General features: G+C 34.1%; 1 protein-coding gene across 1 annotated transcript; it reads left to right on the top strand.

Annotated features, from left to right (window-relative positions):
• Window positions 1-8,711: 8,711 nt before the first annotated feature.
• On the top strand, window positions 8,712-10,470 carry LOC127712016 (uncharacterized). The gene is made up of 3 exons (XM_052218173.1): window positions 8,712-8,960; window positions 9,252-9,446; window positions 10,405-10,470. The coding sequence occupies exons 1-3, from the start codon at window positions 8,712-8,714 to the stop codon at window positions 10,468-10,470; spliced, it is 510 nt and encodes a 169-aa protein (XP_052074133.1).
• The last annotated feature ends 1,826 nt before the right edge of the window (window positions 10,471-12,296 follow it).

The raw sequence follows: 12,296 nt of genomic DNA, 5'->3' as shown, positions 1-12,296 counted from the left end.
ATGATATGAAGTTTCCGTCTGTCATGTGTCCATTGTCCTTGACCTCATTTTCTTTGTTCAGTGACTACTTGAAAAAAAAAGTTAAGATTTTTTGTAATGTTAATTTCTCTCTTATAATGAGTAATAGGATAACTATATTTGGTATGTGCGTAGCTTGCAAGGTCCTCGTGTCTGTCAGACAGTTTTCACTTGACCTCGACCTCATTTCATGGATCAGTGAACAAGGTTAAGTTTTCGTGGTCAAGTCCATATCTCAGATACTATAAGCAATAGGTCTACTATATTTGGTGTATGTAAATATTTTAGGATGTACATGTCAGTCTGGCAGGTTTTATTTGACCTTGACCTCATTTTCACGGTTCATTGCTCAATGTTAAGTTTTTGTGTTTTGGTCTGTTTTTCTAATACTGTATGCAGTAGGTCAACTTTATTTGGTGTATGAAAATATTTTACGATGTACATGTCAGTCTGGCAGGTTTTATTTGACCTTGACTTCGTTTTCATGGTTCATTGCTTATGTTCAGTTTTCCTGGTTAACTTTATTTCTTCGATACTATAAGCAATAGTTCAACTATATTTGATGTATGAAATGATTTTAAGGTGTACATGTCTGTCTTGCAGGGTTCATCTGACCTTGACTTCATTTTCATGGTTCATTGGTCAATATAGAATTTCCATGGTTTGGTCTGTTTCTTTTATACTATAAGCAATAGGTAATCTATATTCTGTGTATGGAATGATTGTATTAAAGGTGTACATGCATTTCCGCCTTGGTTTATCTGACCTTGACCTCATTTTCTTGGATCATAAATGTTAATGTGATACTTGTAGTAAAACTTTATATGTAGGACTATCAACATAAAATCAATGGTCAGTATAGTAGGCGAGACATTTCAGCGTGCGCACTCTTGTTCTGTTATATGCAAATTCCTGTAAATTGTAAAAGTTTCTATGAAATTTTGAGTATGCAGTTCAGAGGAATCCACTATACATATAGTTAGTTACAGATGAGTATTGAAAACATTTCAGTTTTGTATGGCCAACCTAAGATAGAAATAGACATTGTGTTTTTCCATCTGTGTGTTTCTTTCTATATCAGATTAAAGTTTTGGTTTAAACTTCTTTACCATGAAATTGTCGTCACATCAACTTGAAACTCAATACACATTTTGAAATATACACCAAATTAGGGTTTAACTGTTCACTGATCAGGGTAAAGTTTTGGTTTGAGTTGGTTTACCATGAAATTGTGGAATCATCAAATTGAAACTTAGTACACATGTTCATTTTAAAGTGAACTTTTGAAATTTTGTCACATTTGGATTTTGGCTCAAATTTTGAAATTCACTGATCAGATTATAGTTCTGGCTGAAGGTAGATTCAGGTTTTAATGTTTAAGGTAGTTCACCTAGAAGTTGTGGTCATATCAACTTGAAACTTAAACACATATTGAAATAATGAGATGTGGTATGATTGCCATTGAGACAGCTACACACCAGAAAATAAAGGACATGGATGAAAGCAACTATAGGTCAACCCAAGGCCTTTAACAACGAGCAAAACCCATATCCCATAGTAACCTCTGAAAAGGTTCATTCATTATGATGTGGAATTTTTTCAAACTTATGTCAAATAAAGGCAACAGTACTAGTATACCGGTGTTCAAAAGTCATAAATCGATTGAGAGAAAACAAATCCGGGTTACAAACCAAAACCGAGGGAAACACATCAACTATAAGAGGAAAACAAAGGAACAACAGGAATACCGAAGTGCAACAAAAACAAACGCCAACATACATAGAAAAGAACTATTTGATAACAACTGCCATATTCCTGACTTGGTACAGGACATTTTAAGAAAAATGGTGGGTTGAACCTGGTGAAAGTTTCAAATTAGGATTTGGTCTGAGATTTCATGGTTCACTAAATATGAAACGTGATAGTGCCGGCGAGGCATGGTGTCCATAGATGTTCTGGTTTTTCTTTGGACTTCAATACATTCTTTGAATTTTGAAAATTTCAGGAAAAGAAAGGTTTTGTCTCAACAAAAGTTGAGGAATACAAGACAAAGGGATTACTATCTGGCAGGGACAGGGGCAGCGTGAACTATTTGTATAAAGCTTTGTGGTAGAATACCTTGATGCTTCATGCCTTATATGCAGATAGATACCTTAGCTTATGCTATGAAGTTTCAGTCTTTCATATGTCCATGGTCCTTGACCTCATTTTAAAGGTGTAGCAACAAATTGAAAAAAAGTATTGTTTTTGTCATGTGAAATACTTATCACAAGTAAAATGATAACAATATTTGGTATATGGGTTCCTTACAAGTTCTTCATGTCAGTCAGACATGGTTCAACTGACCTCGACCTCATTTCATAGATCAGTGATCAATTCCATATCTCAGATACTATTAAGCAATAGGTCAACTATTTTTGGTGTATGAAATGATTGTAAGGTGTACATGTCTGACTGGCAGGTTTCATATGACCTTAACCTCATTTTCATGGTTCATTGGTCAATTATAAGTTTTTGTAGTTGGGTTTGTTTCTCAGATACTATAAGCAACAGCTCAGCTGTTGTGGGTGTATGATATAATTGTTGTGTGTACATGTCTGTCTGGCGTAGTTCATTTGACCTTGGCCTCATTTGCAGTGTCCAATGTGAATTTTCATTTTCATTGGTGAATTTGAAGTTTTCATGGTTATGTCTGTTTTTCAGATACCATGAGCAAAAGGTCAACTATATTTGGTGTATGGAATGATTCCATGGTATGCATGTTTTCTGGAATGGTTCGTCTGACCATGACCTCATTTACATGGCTTATTGCTAATGTTATAAATAAGTTTATTTGATACTTACCATAAAACCTTCAGATTACAGACTCAACAAAATCATCATAAATAAAACGTTCAATGTATTTAAGGTCATTGGACATAGAAAATTCGTAACAAAAATCACAATAGCTTGTTTTCAGCAATCCCTTTGTACTTTTTATCAGTCAATCAATTATATGACAGTTTTTTCTATGTTTTTGGTATCTTCGTACATGTTTAGCTATATATTGAAATTACTTAATTTAAGTAATTGTGTTTTTAAAACTAAATTCAGATTTGAAAGGAGTTTTCGTATGTTGAAATATCATGTTTGTTTACCCAATTATGCTTATCTGCTTTCACAGAGCTCATGTCAATACTTATTTCTGAATATAGAAATTAGTTTTTTTTCCCAGTAGTATCAATAGTTGAGTACAAATGGGAAATAAATTTACAACCTTCTCCTCTTAAATATTTTACGAGTTTATTTTGGTCTTCCGAGCAAAACCTTCAAGATCGAATATTGCAGACAAAATCATTGATATTGTGACATTCCATTGAATAATTTTTATCGAAATAGATAATTACACAAAATGCTTGATCTGGAGATTATGTCTTGGATTACCTTTCGCGATACTTGCTATAGTACTTTGCTAATTAAAAAAAACATAAATCGTATTGAATTGATTAAAAGATCAAGGCCACAATATTTATGTAAAAGGTTTTAAGAAATGACAGTACTAACGTCTTTAAGAGAGCCTTCTTCAAACTGGATACAGTATGTGAAAATCGGAACATGAATAGTTTTTATTGATGTAAAGGATGGAGGAAAATCTTCTTGTTGTTCATATTTACATCAAATAAGGAACACCAAGTTGTACTTGTTTAGTCTACATATAGGCTTATTTATTTACACACTATCATAATGTAGAACGTAAAATAAGAATGACGTTCTAACCTTCATATACATGATAGAAGCCAGTGTAGATATCACTAAGCACAGCAAATAAGGTGCATATAAAATATACGAAATCCGATACTAGTGTCATGGGTTATACTGCAAATGGGCTGCTATGTTTTCATATGAAACACTATACATTTAATGTCGGACTATAATAAAACGCATCACTTTCTGCTGGATAAAGTTATACGACTTAGAGTTTCTCTTATCCCGATATTAAATACTGTACAATCTGAAAATGCAGTTCTATATCTTCTTATAAGCGAATGTTTTCGTTAAGAAATAGCATTCTGGATTACGCCATGTCCATAATTTTTATGGTATATCAATACACCACTTTATTTCCATACGATTGATTTGGTTTAGAAGTTTTTATGGCAGTGCACAATACATGTCACTATAGTTACTTAAATAACTTCGTTTGACTTTTTCTCGGATTTAAACCAGTAAATGCTAAAATTCATAATTAATTTTGTTATTGATCGGTTGTTTGTCAACAAATAAATTGTTCCAAACACACTTAGTTGGATAGTAATATAAAGTACAAAATGTTTAGTCTTTAAATAAAATCCGTGGAAAATTATACAGCTTTCTTTTTCTTACACTTTTTTTATCATCTCACAGAGTTAATAAAGGAAAGAGGTTGGAATTAAATAATCATCAAAGACAAAATCTGAGTTTTGCATTTTCACAAATGGATTTGGTTCGTAAATATACGGATAATTCATGTACATGCCATCACGTCCTGTTAGATACCATGGATGGACAACACCACCATAGCGATTGTTCCTGTTGTATCGAGCCTTTATCCTTCTAGGTTTGAACCTTACACTAGTTCTCTTTTTATTATATCTCTTGCTTAATTTTGATCCAGTTATGAAATAAGCTACTGCAGTAAAGATGGCACAGCAGAAGCTTATCCAACCTAAGACATAAGACCAACCAAACTTGCTGTCTGTAGCAATTTTTATTTCAAAATCCCATGAATTGAAGAATTTCACATTATCGACAGTGTCAGTGATTTTATTTTGCTCTAAATAGAAGGCTCCGTGCCAAAAGGCAATGGCTGCAACATCGAAAACAGCAACCAAACATGACAGAAAGCTTGCTATGAACGCATATTTTGATCGTCTGCGATAACATAGGATAACCATACCTAATACGTACTGTGCAATAAGTAAGATTATTCCAATAATGAAAAAAGCGATACATGTTCTGAGTAAATGTACTCTATTCATATAGTGGTTAGATAGAGTCGTGAAGGTCGTACCAGGAATATCAAGGTCAACAAAAAAACACGAATTATCGATTGTGTCCGACTGCAATGCAAGAAACACACCCGATTCTTTCACTGGATAACACTCACGAAAAAGACCGCGGTGTCTAGAATATGCGTATCTCCCATTTAAACTATAATCATTTCTCTGATTAGTCGTAAGATTGTCTCTGTTAACTGTATATGATACCCAATAGTTTGTTGAGAAAGATAAGGTCATAAACAGCAATGTTATTATTGTAAAACATATTCCAATAAGAAGCATTACCGTTACAGACGTACATTTCAAACGAAGCATATTCCCAAAATGTGTATTTATCATTTTCTCGTCGTGCCTTGTCAAAATCTGAATTAAGATATTATTTTATACATGATATATAACATTTTCAAACTCCAGTGATCATAACAAATCAACAATTTTGCAGTCTCAAGTTACATTGAAAGTGAGATCAAATTCATAAGATACATTACGTGGAAATCAATGACTTGTATTTGATTTAAATCTTTGTTTTAAGTGAACAGCTGTTAAATTAAGCAGAAAAATGTTATTTCTTTTGGTAATTTAACTACTCATTGACCCAGTTTAAATCATACAATAGTAATGAAATAGTTCGTGTAATAAAACACGGATTTATAAACTTACACAAAGAAACCTGATTTTGTTCCATGGCCTGCAACTTTTTTATTTTCTAAATCACAAATAAAAACATATTTTTTAAAATGTGCATTAGGTGTAAAATCGGTATAATATTCGTTTGGAGACAACAGACAGAAAACAATTTAACAATCAAAAGAGTGTCATGGTTTAATTTTTAGGCAGTGTTTAATCCTCATTTGAATACAAGATAAAAAAAAGTAGATTAGTCCATTAAGTGTAATATATTATATTGGGTAAATTAACATATATAGACAATTCAGTACACATAGAACATCAAAATGGCAAAAATGTGCTTTCATGACATATTACACAAAGAGGAAAGAAAAAAAAACCTGTTAAGAAAATTGACTTGTTATTCTGCTGATTTAATTTTTACTTACTAAGGTCAACTAAAAAACACGAATTATCGATTGTGTCCAAATGCAATGCAAGGAAAATGCCCGATTCTTTTACCGGAGAACACCCATGCAAACAGCATTGAAATGGTAAATACACCAACACATCGAAAGTAAACTCATCATAGATATCAGGATTCAAATTTTGTACTCCAGACGCACGTCTTGTCTACAAAAGACTAATCAGTGACGCTCGAATAAAAAAAGTCAAAAAGACCAAATAAAATACGAAGTTGAAGAGCATTCAGGACCTAAAATCCGAAAGGTTTTGCCAAATCCAGCTTAGGTAATCTATTCCTAGGGTATAACATTCTTAGTATTTCGAAAAATTCAAAAGAATTTGCTAGATGTTATACAATTATAGCCTTTGTATGAGGTCGATACGAGGTTATATCGACCTAAGAGAAGCATATTGACTGAGGACGAATTATTATATTATCAATCAACAACTTTTGCATGAACAATGTAAAATTGGGGATTCATATAATGTATTATTAGTAACATGCTGTATGCCCTGTGTAATATGCCCTATGAAAAGCTAAAGTATTGGTGTGCCACCTGAGTAAATACATGTGTACATGTGATAAAGTTTTAACGAATCACAAATCCTTCAAAATATTAAATTAATAATATTAGATTATATACATTTTGTTCTTTCTTTTTTGTGGTTTAAAGTTTTTACAGAAATTAAAATAATGAAAAGAAGTTAGAGTAGTTTTTCAATTTTATCATACAGCTTTTTTTATTATCAATAAGCTCTGCTCCAGGAATTATATCAATTGGTCGATATTAAAACGGATGGCTAGTAAAAAACAATTGTCCTTGGTGTGGTTGTATTTAACATAAAAATTTACTTGTATTTACTGCTAAGAATCGATGACTTCAATTTTACTATTATTAATCTTCAATTTAGAATCTTTCTATTAATCAGAACCTAAAATAAGAAAATCCTCTAGCTCTGGAATATTATATCTGCTTGGCAATATTTATAGCACACGAAAGTGCTGCTTCAAAAATAGAAAAGTCCACGGTGGAAGTTATACTATGCATGTTATTTGTGGAAGTAAGTTCTCAAACTACCTTCCCTGTCGAATCCCCCCTTAAAAAAACCCAACATTAACAACAAAAATATATACAGTTACTTTTTTATTTGGTTTTCATTCAACAAAACAATAGCCCTAAAGCTCTTTCTTGTCATGTACGGTTTAAGTAAATTCCAAAACTGGTTAAGTATGCATCAGTTAAATTAATAATATATTGAAAAGAATGTTTGTCTGAACTTTGTAAAATCACATATACTGGCTCCTGTCCTCGACTGATTCTAGGCTTCCCTCGCAGTCATCCGGCAAACATCGTAAGATTTCACTACCCTTCATCTGATAGATCTGTCGATGTGTGCTGAAATGCACACGTAGTGATACCAATGCAGAAGCACCGACTAATGGTTGGAGAATATGGTTAACCGTGACAAAATCAAAATGGGAATTATGATTAATGTTAGACGTAAAAAGTATGCACTAGTACTGTGTTATCTAAGATCAGTTGTTTGATGATAGTAGTATATGATTAATACCGAACCCCCACAACTTTGGGGTCATAAAATATGGGATGCTTACTTGGGGTCATAAAATATGGGATAGTTACTGAACAACCAGAACCTTACAACTTTTGGGTCATAGAATATGGGATGATTACTGAATACCCACAACCTTACAACTTTTGGGTCATAGAATATGAGATGATAACTGACTACCCACACCCCACAACTTTGGGGTCATAAAATATGAGATGATTAGTGAACACTCACAACACCACAACTTTGGGGTCATAAAAAATGCATATATCGGAACACCCACAACTTTCAACGCATGTATTTTTTTTCTCAAAAAAGCACTCGATAAAACCACAACAATTTTTAAAGATGAGGAAGGGTCGTAATTGTTGAGCCTCTAAATGTAAAAAAAACACTCTCTCATCTAAGAGGGTCATAAAATATGAAAAAGGAGGGAGGCAAAGTTTCAATTGTTTATAAATATAAGAGGTCGTAAAAAACAGAGGTGTTTAGAGTTTAAAACATTGGGTATTGAAATAAAATCTTTCCCTTGAAGAAAAATAAATCTGTTCACTTGCTATGTCAAACGTACTTTCAAAAGAAAGGAAGAGTGTGAGTAAATGTTAACAACTTTCTAACATATCAAGCAACTAGTGCTAACTTCGCAATTGAATTATGACTGATGTATTTTGTTTTGTAGACTCTGTTTTTACCAGGAGAAAAAATAAAGAAAATGCATCACGTGATATCTTGGTCCTATGCATACCGGCAGGCAAGCAAAGGTCATTGGATACAGTGTGGAGTTGATCATCATCGTTTTCAAAGACGTATTCGCACAACTGAGATAATAATTGCACCTATTTTAACTCCAGAGCATAGAGCAAATATATTCAGTTTAATAACAGGTAATAACCCCTGCACTAACTATACCCCCAAAAACTAAGACTATTAGTATTTACTCTCATCATGACACTCCTAGTTATAAAACCGTATAAAAGCATTGTAAATAGCTTTTCACGATATCAGTTTAAGTGAAACACAGCTACTGACAACATGCAGAAAGAACACAAAGATTATCTTCAGCGTAACTTCGTGAAATTGGACAGAGAAACACCGGTGGATGTTATAATAGATCATCTGTACCAGAGCGGAATACTTACTGATGAATTGAAGGAAGATATTTTACAACAGACAAATTCGTATTCCAGAACTAGACAATTAATATCCATCATTCAGAGAAGAGGTTCAGAAGCATTCGATTGTTTTTGCACTGCACTGGCTATGGAGGGAAAATCAAACATGGTTAATCTTTTGAAATGTTCAGTGACTGATGCTATAGGAGTGAGCAAAGATAGATGCATTTTATCATTCTATAGGCGGGGACATATTTGTCGTTGCTAACGAATGGTGTGATAAATTCCATATTCGCAAATACGAGAAAAAATCAGCAAATACTAATATTCCAACAAAGAAAGGGATAGCTTTGAATTTATCACAATGGTTGCTTTTGGAGATGTATGTTAGTGACATAGACAATGCAATAGGGCAGATGACTGATGACGTTGACGGAAATCCTGAAATGACCTTCTGTGAATAGAATATATCCAACAGCTAGACGTGAGACAGCGTTGGAAGATTCCTGATTCAAGTCAAATCGTCCCAACAAAGAAAGGTATTTCTTTAACATACGATAAGTGGGAAGCTCTTAAAGGAACATTTACTGAAGTCAGACAGGTTGTACCAGAATTCGAAGACATTGTTCCTTGTATCTTAGGCGAAGATCATCAAGTCCAAGAGAGCATGCTGAGCTGTTCAAGTTGTAATCCATTCGGAGAACTTTTATTTATAAACCGTTGTGTATACAAGCGTAACATTCATGTAAAATTGTCATTGCAACTTCTGTGCGTTCAGAACACAACATGATTTAAAAAACAGTATCTTGTGAATCTGAATTGATTTAGTTGATACAGTTGAGGTACGACCAATTTTTCTACGGAAAGTTTAATACCATCTCAATCAAGTGTGGTTTCAAATTTACCGTCAATTTATGAAAAATATACCATGTATTTGAACATTATAAAATGGACTGGAGTCGTTTTCCTGCTGGCTTTAATGCCTACAGGTTTAGCTTTAACCAATGGAATGACTAAGAAGAGTGAGCATACTAACTATACCGACTGTATAAAGATTAAAGGAGCAGTAGATTATCAAAACAGTGGAATCAATAATACGTTATGTGGATATTTCAAACAGTTTGGTTTACCAGAACAATATAAATTTTGGATAGGCATTCGTCATTTCAGAGGAATCATCCCAACAACAAGTGATATAGTTTTAAACAAAAGACAATGGCGTTACGTACAAAGATTAAGATCAGCTATTAACAAAGCCGTGGAAAGAGCCGCCAATACGAAGAGATCAGATGCTTCTTCAGTTGAATTTTTCATTTCTGGACTGGGTCCTGAATATATGGATTTGAGACGGAGTAGGCTGTACGTTCGCGCAAAGCTCGTCAAAGGTAACGGTGAAGCGTTTGATGATACGGATAGGACTAGTATTGTTAATTTACCACTTCAAGCCATGTGGTATCAAATCGATGTGTATATGAACAATAAACTTGTCTCCGTCAGTACTTCAAACAACCCGTGGAAAACTTACCTTAAAACGATTTTGAACAGTGGTTCAGACGAGCAGAAATCGCAACTGCAATCACCGCTTTTTATGAAAGATGCTGTTGATTTAACAGTTACAGATGAAAATCAGGAGGAAACACAGGTCTAGTCCTTCGTCGGGATTTCACGAAGATAATTAGAGAATTCGAAATGGAAGGACGACGTTTTGAAGACATATTTTCACATGGTCACATTTAATCCAAGGTGTTGACCTGTCGATTAAATTTTATCGCAGTACCAATCCGTTTTTCGTCATATCAGGTGAGGAAGGAATTGCCTACAAGTTAAAGATATTGGACTGTGTATACAAAGCGTGCAAAATAAAAGTAGATCCGGGTATCCTCGTCAACTATATGAAACAGATTGAAACGAAACCTGCACGTTATTATTTCCAACGTACTGAAGTCAAGAGAACCACCATCAACAAAAGTTCAAGTGAGTTCATTTGGGACAATCTATTTACCATTCGCCCTAGTACTCTGGTGGTTGGTTTGATATGATAAGAGAGTGGAAACAGTCCTTACGGATCCAACCCGTTCTATTTATATCACTTCAATGCCACTGACGTAAGGTTGTATGTAAATGGAGAGAGTGTTCCATCTAGCCATTGAAACTCGGCTTTGGAGATAATCGGCAATATGAAGTGGCATGTACGAACTTATTTGAAGTTTGTGGAAAGCTCAATAAAGATGCTGGACTTACCATTACCAGAGAGGATTTTGGTAATGGGTGCACCTTATATGCTTTCTAATTGGATCCGAGTGGATTGGGGGAAGACTATATAAACTTGGTAAAACGTGGAAATGCTAGACTTGAAATGAAATTCAGCGCTGCACTTCCTCCAGCCATTACTTGTATTGCCTTCGGAGTTTTCGATTCGTTTCTGGAAATATACAAATCATTCACGTAACGTTCGATACGTTCAATCATGAATGGATACGAGTTAGAATGTGCGATCAGATCAAATCCATGTTTACAAAACATTGTGTGAAAGGAGTGTATACCAGAAATACCTTACCAACGGATGAAATGACACAGTTCCCTAGAGCCTACATCGTAAACAGTGATAGAGTCGACCGACAAGGAAAACATTGGTTAGCCATCGTTTTCAGGAACAAATCTCAAAAGGATGTGTTTTGATAGTTTTGGAAACCCTCCTGAATATTATGGTGAAGAACTGAAACTCTATTTGAACTCTAACGTGAGAAAGTACGAGTGTTTTAATGTAAAAGTTCAGTTAAAAAAAACTCTTCTCGCTGTGGTTTGCTTGTTTTAACTTTTTGTATGTTTAAATTATTCATTAAAAGATATTGAGTTTTTTTTTTCCATTCAAATAGTGATGTAAACGATCGTATTTTTCTTACATTTGTCAACATGTATTTTAGTTTTTGTTTATAAAATTTAGAGTTTGTTTACACAGTATTTAATTGTTTGTCCTCCACCCCGGTCCATCACACATGTTTAAGACACCGTCATGGAAACGTCGACAACGATTTTACCTTTTCAAAGCCCTTGTACTTTCATGGTATCGGGGGCAACGCAAAATGGGAAAACAACTTTCGTTATGAAATTACTCAAACATGCATCAACCATGTTCAAGGTACCTCCAGTGAGAATCGTCTATTGCTATACCGATTATAAACCCACTTAAGGGCAAGCTGAAAATACAATACCCAATTTCAACTTGCATAAGGGTTTACTGTCTTGAACTGACATCATGGAATGGACAGACCCTGAGAAAAACACAGTGATTGTTCTTGATGACATGATGAGATAAATAAGTAAAAGCGACGACGCTTTACACCTAGTCACAGTTCTATCACATCATCGTAACTGTTCAGTGATTTACATCACACAAACTATATTCGAAAAAGGAACTCATTTCTGATCCATAAATTTAAATATTCATATATGCGTCCTGATGGTTAATAATAGGGATACAAAACAACTCCTTGTCTTTGCAAGT

The sequence above is a fragment of the Mytilus californianus genome, unplaced genomic scaffold, assembly GCF_021869535.1.
Source record: "Mytilus californianus isolate M0D057914Y unplaced genomic scaffold, xbMytCali1.0.p SCAF_8, whole genome shotgun sequence".
Lineage (NCBI taxonomy): Eukaryota > Metazoa > Mollusca > Bivalvia > Mytilida > Mytilidae > Mytilus > Mytilus californianus.
This window is presented reverse-complemented; position numbering and strand designations above follow the sequence as displayed.